The sequence below is a fragment of the Triticum aestivum genome, chromosome 7A, assembly GCF_018294505.1.
Source record: "Triticum aestivum cultivar Chinese Spring chromosome 7A, IWGSC CS RefSeq v2.1, whole genome shotgun sequence".
Lineage (NCBI taxonomy): Eukaryota > Viridiplantae > Streptophyta > Magnoliopsida > Poales > Poaceae > Triticum > Triticum aestivum.
Window position 1 is genome coordinate 709,636,372 of NC_057812.1, and position 11,038 is coordinate 709,647,409.

Sequence of the window (11,038 nt, forward strand, 5' to 3'; positions counted from 1 at the left end):
TATACCGTATAATTTTTTCCAAACAGGTGAACTTTTTTCTAATTCATAAACTCTCTTCAAATTCGTAATTTTTTAGATCCACGAGCTTTTTCAAATGATTGACAGTGCGGAACCAAAGAAGCTACTAATGAGTCTTTTTTTTAGAAGAAGCTACTAATGACTTTTTTTAGGGGGGAGCTACTAATGACTCGTGAGGGCGAAATGTTTTTTTTTTTTGAGACAAGGGCGAAATGTGGTGGAAACGGAAGAAGCGAGCAACGAGCCCGCTGGCTGGGCCGGCCCACGCGAGATGGCTGTGAGCGCCAGCTTAGCGAACTCCTTTCCTACAGAGGCCCATCAAGGGCCCACGCGTGACCGCTCCAAAACCCACCTCCTCCTACCCCCTCGCAGAACGAACGGAACGGAACAAACCCCATCGCCATGGCCGCCGCCGCCGCCGCCGCCGCGAGGTCGCGCGCCACCGCCGCCGCCGCGTGGGCTCGCCTGCTCTCCCACCGCCACGTCGCCGCCGCCGGCGCGTCCGGATCGCTGCCCCACCTGGCAGGCCCGCAGATCGCGCCCCAGCGCCGCCACTTCGCCTTCTCCTCCGTCTCCCCCGGCGCCGGCAGCGGGGGCAGGGACAAGGAGCCGCTGTTCACCGAGCAGACCGTCTACGACCTGCTGTTCCAGCTGGAGCGGGAGCGGCAGAAGGAACGCGAGGATCGGCGCAAGGCCGGGGCCGGCGGCGGCGGCGAGAAGGGGGACGAGGGGGAGGAGGAGGAGGAGGAGGACTTCATGGGCGTGAAGCCGCTGATCGAGAAGCTGGAGCGGCGGAACGCCAAGGAGGCCAACCTCCCCGACGAGTCCTTCCTGGAGCCCAGCGACTCCGAGTCCGACGAGGACGACGAGCGCTTCTCCTCCGACTCCATCCGCCGCCGCGTCGACGAGTTCGACCGCAAGTGCAAGCGCCAATCCGAGCTCCTCCGCTCCTTCGCCGAGGCCGGTATGCATAGCTTCCCCTCCCCCCTCCATTCCTCTCCATTTCCACCACATTTCGCCGTCATGAGTCATGTGAATCCATGGCTGTGCTCTTATACAATGCATCAAGCACACGGCATGCCACACGTATATGTAGGAAAATATAGGGTTGATTGTTGGAGAGGAAAAGTACATCCTCTAATAAATTCGGTATAAGATACCACATCTGTAAAGCCTCACATATATATTACCATGACCTGACTGAGGTATTTGGTTTGTGTATGTAGCAGTGAGCAAATGTACTATAACTGTCGGAGCGATCTCTGTAAGCACAAATAGCTTAATGGCCCCAATATCTTAATTAGTAAATTGTAAAGGAATCCATATATGTTTTGTTCTGCCTGACCACGGGCAATTTTGCGCTGACAACCATCAGTCACAGATACAACAAGTGATGCATTTCCATTTCCTGAATGTTGCTTTGTTCCTGAATGTCGCTGACAGCCATCACAGTCACAGATACTAGTCATGTATTTCCATTTCTTGAATGCTGCCATGTTCCTGAACAAATCTCCTTCTGCGTTGATGTTGATGTTGCCGAACAGAGACCCTTGATGATGCTCACAAGATCATGACGAAGATCGACAAGTTCGAGCAGCGCCATCTGAGCCTGCCGCTGGAGTACAGGGTCATCGGGGACATGATGAACCGCCTCAAGGACTCCACGGGGAAAGAGCGCTTCATCCTCCTGCAGAAGCTGAACCGGGCCGTCAGGCTCATGGAGTGCAAGGAGGCATACGACCCCAGCAACCCCGCAAACTTCGGGCTTATCCAGCACCAGCAGGTCGACTCTCCGGACGATGTGATTGATAACGCTGGCTTCGACAAGGAGAAGCAGATGATCCAAGGAGAGAGCCTCGATGACGAGGATGAGGAGTTCAATGAAGACAAGGAGAAGGACGATATGCTCATCGAGAAACTAAATGCTATTGAGAAGAAGATCGAGGACAAATTGGCGGACCTGGATCATACGTTTGGTAAGAAGGGCAGGGTTTTGGAAGAGGAAATAAAGGATCTGGTGGAGGAGAGGAACTCCCTGACGGACAAAAAGAGGAGGCCTATGTACAGAAAAGTAAGTGATGCTTTATCACTGGAGTTCATTGAATTGTTATAGCAGGCACCTTATGGCTGGGCGTGCCCTTCATTGATGTTCTTAATTTTACATTTGTAACTCCATTGTGCCAACCGCATTGTTGCCTATACTAACACATTTGGTATGCTTTTGACAGGGTTTTGATGTGAAGGTCATTGATGTTAATCGGACATGCAAAGTTACAAAGGTGAATGCTCTTTTTCTGGATGTTCATAAATACTAGTTATAGATTATCCCTATGATTAATTCTGCATTTCTCTTCTCAGGGAGGCCAAATAGCAAAATACACAGCATTGTTGGCAACTGGAAACTACCATGGTGTTGTAGGTTTTGCAAAAGCTAAAGGTCCAACAGCAAAGATTGCAATACAGAGGGTATGGATGTCCCCTGTTCCAAACAATATATCGAACTTATATTTGAGCTATTGAATCATTTCCTTCCTCTCCATCTATATCATCCATTCCACTATTAGCTCATTTTCTTTTCTCGTTTGTGGTTTACACATGCGAGTCTCAAGCGATGGTGACCAAGCTGTGCATATGTGTGTACAGTACAGGGTTAGCATGCAGATTAATAATATTGATAGTGAAACATGGGTTATATATCTTATTCATTTCAGAACTGGGAATTCAAATTGCTGAATATATCCAGCTTTATATTTTTTTTGATGCAAGATGCTAAATCTGGTAGATTCATATGACATTTGCTTCCACTGGAAACAAAATTTGCTGGTCCAGTACGGCCCGTAAGTTTGTTATATATCTAGCTATGTTTTTAAAGCGTCCTTAAGGCGACGCCTAGGCGTCGAAGCGCTCCCCCTCCGCTTTGGAAAATCGACCGCTTTGGGCGCCTAGGCGTCCAAAGCGCCCGCCCTCCCTAAGGCGGTAAGGCGTCGCCTTAAAAACATAGATATCTAGTGAAATTTCTCTAAAATAGTCATACTGAATTGTCAATGCTGGCATATGAGCAATACTTTTCTGGTATATGCAGATATTCTAAATACTTTTCTGAATCTTAGATATGGTAAATACTGAGTTACTACTACTTTTAGGCTTCAATTGTAATTCAATACCTCAACTGAAAATCCTGGCTCTTACATGACATTTGCTTCCTCTCAAAACAAATTTTTTTGGTCCGGTATGGCCCATAGGATAGTATGTATAGTGAAGTTCCTTAAAAATATAGTCGTACTGAATTGTTAGTTGCTTAATATGTTCATCTGGATAATGCTTATTTAGTATGCATATGCAGATATGCAAAATAGTAAATTCTGAGTTATTACTATCTTGGGCTTCAGTTGGATATGGATACCTCAACTAAAAAGTTCAGCTCTTACATGAAGCTCCTTGTTCTGTTTCCACTTTCCAGGCCTATGAGAAATGCTTCCAGAACCTACATTACATGGAGCGTTATGAGGAGCACACAATTGCTCATGCAATTCAGGCCAAATATGAGAAAACAAAGGTAAAATATACACATCTGGGCATCAAATCGGCTTCTTCTTGATCAGCTGCTATAAGGCATCTTTTCTGGATATGATATCTCACTGTGTTGCATCTTAAGATCTACCTCTGGCCCGGACCAATGAGGAGCGGGATGTGCGCCGCCGGCAGGACTGTCGAAACTGTGATGTATCTAGCCGGGTTTAGCAATGTCAAGTCAAAGGTGTGCTTATGCTGTACTAGACACTAGACAGGACCACTAGTCACTCTGGATTTGCAAAGTGGTAACCTTATGTCTTTATTGTTATTATCTTGCAGATTATCGGATCGAGGAGCCCGCTCAACGTTATCAAGGCTCTCTTCATAGCACTGAATGCCGTGCGTGCTCTATTACTCAGGATATTTACTTACAGTGCTTTTGTGTCCTCCGGCTTTCGTTCCTAAGCGATCTGCTATCTGTATTTTTGTTTGTTTTGCAGATTGAAACGCCCAAGGATGTGGAGGAGAAGTTTGGACGGACTGTTGTGGAGTCGTACTTGTTGTAGCGAGGTAGTCATCTGTTTCTGTTTGTGGAGATCACGTCACGTCGGGCCTGCTGGAGTGGCAAGGGAAGACCGAAAGGAGGAGCCGGTGGCAGATCCGACCATGAGACCTCTGTTTGCATCCGTGATCCCAACTATTTGTTTGTCCTGCGACCGGTCCCCTGTTAACCGGGTACTGTAATATTTTGAACTGATCAATGCATAGTGTAACCAGATAGCAGGTGGTCATATTTACTTGGCAAATAGAATGAAGGCCACGTTTGGTCGCTGTTTATTTGGTTTTGTTAGCAGATATTATGCAATTCTGTCATGGTGGCCTGCCTGGTTGCTTGGGAGGTTAGATCTTAGATGGATCCAAACTACCCTTGGTCTCTTGTTCTTCTGCTCTGCTACCCCTTGGTTTGCTCGTTTCATCATTCATATATACTGTATGTTCAAGTCTACGGAGAAGTAAACAAATTTGCTGGAGCTGGCTGACGGATGTATATCACACACTGACTATCCTGGATTGGTTAATTGGTTTGAATGTGTTTCAGACATGCTCCCTCCGTTCCGAATTACTTGTTGCAGGGATGAATGTATCTAGATGTATTTTAGTTCTAAATACATCCATTTCTTTTTCAGAGATGTATTTTAGTTCTAAAGGCATTCATGAATGTATCTAGATGTGTATGCCTCTGGAGTAGATGGATTTTCACTAGTCATTTATTGTTATTCACCTGGAGTCCTGGACTGATTTGAATAATTTAGGGCGAGTTAATTACTCAAATGTAAATGTGTGCTTGATTGTAGACAGAGTAGTTGCATTCATCAGGCTGCATTTTGCTTCTCCCCTGCATTCATCACTGTTCATCCACTAGAATTTTGGCACTGGATATCAAAAGAGGCATCCGTTCCAAGATCAAAGGAGGCATCATCCATTACATCTTGCCACAAACACCATAGTCAGACGAGCCTACACTTACAACCAGCGATTTCTTTTCCAGAGAACCAGACGGTTAGCCTCCAACAAGGTGGGCGTCGAGCTCGCCAAGATCGCCGTCGTCATCTTGTAGGCGAATGGCGTCCAGCTTCTGCCTCAGGACCGTGATAGCATTCATGATCAACTCATAAGCCGTGATGGCGCCGGTCGTTTCCACGGTGAACACAAAGCTGTCCTCCTTGGCGTTGATCTCCACCAGTCCTGGCTTCCCCATGGCCTCTGCTTTCTTGATCACCTCATCGTCGTATGTGTATGCCTCCGGATCCACAACCGTCACCTGACAGTGACGCAAAAGTAGGCAGGCATGATCAAAATCAATGGTTTGTTATATGCAATAAATAAGACAACTGGCCACAGAATTGCAGGTCTGGGCCAACTGCCACACAATAGTAAGCATGCGCACATCATTCTAGTATACCACTCCAGTATTTAGAAGTAGACAGCTTTATGGCTTGATTTGCCCTTGCAGATATGAGAAGAAATTGCAACCCCATCTACCATAAAAATTTGAAAACATTTTAAACAGATAGGCATTTGATAACATTTACTGTTTTATGAGCATAAAAAAGTCAGCCTGACAGACAATGACATTTATCTTTTGATCATTCTTTTAGAATGAGCTATGCTACATAACGTGTAATTGTTTACAAAGCACAGAGTGACAGAAGTTCCTCAAGATATGCTTAAAAAAGGCATGTACCGCAAGTCCTAAGGCATTTGCCCCAAGCATGACGTGGTTTATTGAGCAAAACAAGACCCATCAAGGGAATGAGGAGGTCAGGTGGAATGAACTTTCAAAAGGCCAATTCAGGAGTTGACAAAGTGTAAATCCACTCTCTACGCATGTGCAGATTTTAAATAATCTATACAAAACAATTCATTAAAATGATAGCATGTGATGATGCCAATTTTTTGGCTATTTATCGTCATATGAGATATGCACAAAATGTGGCAGGTATCAGGCATGTAATGGGCTATCTACTTACACGGAAACATAGCATTTATACTTTACACTTATGATTGGCAGGTGTAGGGCCTCAAGTAAACCCATCGCCTTAGATTGAAAGAAACTTTGGTTCAAAGGAGAAGTGGATGAAACACGTAGGAATGGGTATTTCTCCTATGGTGGTACTATTCAAGCCTTTGGTTCAAAGGAATGTAGCAAGAAAGATACAGAGGAAATTTCCCTTTGGTCCCTGTTTCAGAGGGAAAACACAGAAACTTTACAACCCACTTGCACCTCTTTTTCAACTTCCTACACACGAAGAACAAGATTGAGATTCTTAGTGGCATAACATGATGATTATACCTTTCCATGTGGTTTGACTTTGATTTGACTCTGTTTGTTAGGATTCATGTATTTTTTCTATCCCCTTTAACCAAGCACCCAAGTCTGCAAAATTCCTATGTTTCCAATCCTCTGTTTTACACATGCATTCATATTCAATTCCTGCGTTTTTAGAATCATGTGAGCCAAATGAGGCCTTACATGATGCTAGTAGATCCACCTTCACTTAGTGGCTGCAAACAGTGCATGTGATTTGGATGGTGATAGGATAATTTAACCCAACAAGGACATGCTAGAAGAAGGCATTCATGAAATTTAAACTTTAGCTAGTAGAGCTCCGAGGGTTTAGAAATGTCTTTGAACAATCATTAGCATGGTTTGCATATGTTGTTGTGGTTGCTGATTTGCCGTAATTTTGTGCTCTCGCACTTAAATGTGGAGAAGCAATTGAGTTTGAACAAACAATATTTTTGGGGTTTCTTCTCGTTGACTCATGACAAGTGCCTACCCAAGAGTTCGGTAAATAGAACAGCGCAATTTGCAGTATCTCCATCAGGAATGGAAACATAAATTTGGCAACAGGAAAGACAATTTTAGTCACATGTTACTAGTAAATATATCGACACAACAATTATTGCTCTGAGTAGTCCATTTTTAATAGAATTTGCCGTTAAAATCACTACTACGAAGCATCAGTGCAATGTGTATTGATATGTCAAGTTGCCAACCAGACCAAAAAACAAATTCAGGTATTTGACAGTAATTTAATCCGAACAGCCAGAAAAATAGATAGAACATATAAGTACACAAGCATTGAACAGAAACACATGCACTACTTACGATAGCAGGTGCTGTGTTACAACTGTAGTGACAGATTGCAGCATCAGCAAATATAGATGGCTTATCTAAAGTAATGCATGTAGACTGCACAACATCATAGTTGTGGTGTTGAATGATTTGACCAATAATGTAAGATGTCTGATGAATCTAGGAATAGTTCGCGTGCACGCGCGCACACACACACACACAAACTCACAATGAATCTAGCAATTGTTTATCATAGCATATGAAAAACCCAAAAACTCCGAATTCGTTGATGATGTTATTGAAACAAGTGATGGAGACGCACTAGTAGAGAACAAGCTGACCTGTTGGGTGACAGGATCAATGTCAAATACTTTGGTAGGGCTGCTCTCCACCCAGCTTTGTTTTTCCTCAAGTGTAAGTGTCTCCATGAGCTCTTCATTAATACATATATCAGGCTCATACATGAAGGTCACAGTAGCAGCTGGAGACCATTTGGCATGGTCCTTTCCAATTCCCTTCCTAGCAATTGCTCGAAGACGCAGCTCTTGCCCACAACGCAGCTTTACAATTAATATGCCCCTGAAATAAGATATTATTTAAGGCTCAATACCAATAAGCATTAGTTAAACAAGATAAAACTTAAGGGCACTTTTCAGACATTTATTTTCAACTAACTGCTTACAAAGGAAAATGATTTGGTTAACTTATAAAGAGAAGGAAAGATACATGTGCCATACACAGTAGTATTCCCAACATAAGTATTTACAATCTGCACTCTCAAATGGGATATGGAGAACTGAGTCATTTTCAGTGTTTATCCCACATAAGACTAGTGTGTGCAATCATCATGTAAGATCCACTAATAACCAAATGCTCAGCACTTCCATTCATAAGGTAGCTTAATTTTTATTGTGGCAGCAGAAGAACATATCAATAGTGCATGCTCTGTGCATGTAGGTGAAGATTTATAGTATTATTAATAAGCAGAGTACGCTTGCATTTAGAAGCACATAAAATGAAAGATCAGTGTCAGATAGATAGACAGTCAAATGCCCAAATTTCATAATCAAATAGTTAAATGTGCATCCAACCTAGAAGTTATTCAATCAAACCCTTAAGGGATAAAAAGTCTTATCCCCTCCTAAAGATGCCACTGACGGTAAGTCTGGTATACACAGATAACTGTGGCCTCACCATTTGTACTGCTGTCTCCACATAACATTAGTGTGTACAATTAACATGTAAGATTAACTAATAACCAAATGCTCAGTTTTACTTCCATTCATTGCACCTCCTTATGCTGGAATGACAGAAAAGGAGAAAGGAGATTGTACAAAAAAAAATGCCTCTTTTTTTTTATAACTAACTGCTTACAAAGGAAAATGATTTGGTTAACTTATGAATAGAAGGAAAGATACATGTGACATACACAGTAGTATTCCCAACATAAGTATTACAATCCGCACATTTAAATGGGATATGGAAAATTGAGTCATTTTCAGTGTGCCCCCCCATAAGATTAATGTGTACAATTGACATGTAAGATCAACTAATAACCAAATGCTCAGTACTTCCATTCATAATGTCCCATTATTATGGAATGAAAGAGGAGGGAAAATAAGATTGTACAAAAAAAAGGCTATGTTACTTTTTTTTAACTAACTGCTTACAAAGGAAAATGAATTGGGTAACTTATTGTAGAAGAGAAGAAAAGATACATGTGACATACTGACATATAGAGTGGTACTCCCAACATAAGCATTACAATCTGTACCCTTTGAATGAAAATGGAAAACTGAGCAAATCATAGGCAGATAAACATACAGTATATGGATGAACCCCATGGAACAATGAGGTGATGAGAAGTAGGGTAAGAGTTATAATAACACTATGGCAGAAGGCGCATACAACTTAGGCTCTACTCTGCAGCCATCAAGCTCGTTTGTTTACATTATTGAAAAGTAAAGGGAAATTGGATGGTAGCTTCTTTTGTGTCTCTTTTTTACAACCTGTTATTGCCCCCCTTCATTTTCTAAAAGTGGTATCAAGGTCTAAAGTAAATAATTTCGCTGGGCAAAGGATGCACAAAATGTCGACCATGTAGTATGTATATAACCCAGAAAGGTATCTAGACAAGCATAGAATGTGCATATCGAACAAGGATAAATAGTTTATAATTCACTGGACAAGAGTTTTTGGAGGCTTTAACAAGAGATGGCAACATTATTACTAGTTACCAGGAAATGCTGGTTTAGTTCAGATATATATATAGTAGAAGGATGCAAAAATGAGTGTTCATTGGAATCAACAATACAAGATTGCTTTGGCGAAATACATATATTCCTTCGTATTAATCCTGATCCCACTTGAAAATGTTGTAGAACGATACAAATATAGTTTCACTCAAGTAATTGCAATTTTAAGGCAGTGAAAGCGTACGGTGGTGTAAGTGAGGACAACTACCATTTTGGCATAGATAGAGTAAAATGCTGGCCCCTTGGCTTCCTACTACGTACTAACTGAACCTATAAGCAATTGTAGCATTGGATAATCTGAAACTGAGACCTGGTTGAGCATGATTGAGTTACATGCGCTGCTAGACTGCAAGCAACCCAATGCTGATTTAAAATAAAGTGTAATTTTGACCTTTCGATACAAATTAACCATCGAACTGAATCATGTACAGATACGATGACGAACATGCATGAGGTACTTCAAATAGTGCAGTCACAAGATAACATTTTATACATCTACCTTCCAAAGAAATAAAAAATGCATTTAGAGGCAAGACAAAGAGTCAGGGACAAATAAACCAGTTAGTACAAAGCATGATTAATTTGACAAACAAAAAAACACAACAAACTAGATATATATATATATAGAGAGAGAGAGAGCCAGAGAGGTGAATTAGGAATCCATCATACAGATAAGCTACTAGCCAGTAGATAGAATGACTACATAGGGTTAGTTGGGTTCTGTAGATCAGGCAGAGGTCATCATTTCATCAGATTAACACTTGGGGGCTTTAACAAGTAAAGAACACAATGGGCCGTAATGGAGAGCGCGATCGACTTGCCTGCTGTCACCGGCGGCGTCGGCCTGGTCGACGGGGCAGACCTTGGGGTCGGTAGAGCGGAGGTCCATGGCGGTGACCTCGAGCGTCTGGCCGGAGTCGGTGGCGCGGGCGGCGAGGTGGAACTCGATGGAGCAGTACTCGCAGGAGCCGTCGCCGTCGCAGGCGTCGCAGTCGCGGGAGAAGCGCATGGCGGACATGGCGGCGGAGGAGGTGAGCGGGATGAGGCCGAGGCGGTGCGCGATGAACTCGTCGGTGAGCACGGAGGAGTTGCTCTCGATCTCGACGAGGTCGATGGCGACGGTGGGGACCTCGGCGATCATGACGCGGCGGAGGGCGTTGGCCATGCTCGCGTCGGTGTCGCGGAGCTCGAACTTGGCGTACTCGTCCCTCAGCTCGCGGATCCGCACGCGCGGGAACCGCTGGTAGGAGGCGCCCGCCGCCGGGCGCTCCATGCCGCCGGAGGTGGAGTGGGACGTAGCGAGGGTTTTTGGTCGGGCGGCGGATTTGGGGGGAAACGGAACAGGCGGAGGAGAAGACGATCTAGATGGTCAATTGGTGTAAGCCGTTTCAGTACCCAACATCGCTGGTAACAGTTAAGAAGTCGCTCGGATCCCAAAGAAGCAGCACGACCAAGAAAAACCAGTTCACGAGTGCATTGGTGATCTTCGAGAGGAAACCACCGCTACATTGATCGCCAAGCCCATCATGATATGCAGAAACAAAACACTGGGTACTAAGGACAGTAGATGCCAAACCACCAACATTCCATGTCATATGCGCCCCATGCTTCC

General features: G+C 43.6%; 2 protein-coding genes across 2 annotated transcripts; one reads left to right on the forward strand and one right to left on the reverse strand.

Moving 5' to 3' along the window:
- Positions 1–369: 369 nt before the first annotated feature.
- On the forward strand, positions 370–4,368 carry LOC123153812 (uncharacterized; the record flags this gene model as incomplete). Its single annotated transcript, XM_044572742.1, has 8 exons — positions 370–982; positions 1,563–2,089; positions 2,247–2,297; positions 2,377–2,484; positions 3,479–3,574; positions 3,674–3,775; positions 3,871–3,930; positions 4,032–4,368. Coding segments are annotated over 8 exons (1,623 nt in total), but the record flags the coding sequence as incomplete, so codon positions are not given.
- A 572-nt stretch (positions 4,369–4,940) lies between these two features.
- On the reverse strand, positions 4,941–10,778 carry LOC123149561 (DNA-directed RNA polymerases II, IV and V subunit 3). Its single transcript, XM_044569245.1, has 3 exons — positions 10,215–10,778; positions 7,513–7,750; positions 4,941–5,353 (listed from the first exon to the last, which is right to left on the reverse strand). The coding sequence occupies exons 1-3, from the start codon at positions 10,697–10,699 to the stop codon at positions 5,093–5,095; spliced, it is 984 nt and encodes a 327-aa protein (XP_044425180.1). The 5' UTR covers positions 10,700–10,778; the 3' UTR covers positions 4,941–5,092.
- Positions 10,779–11,038: the final 260 nt, after the last annotated feature.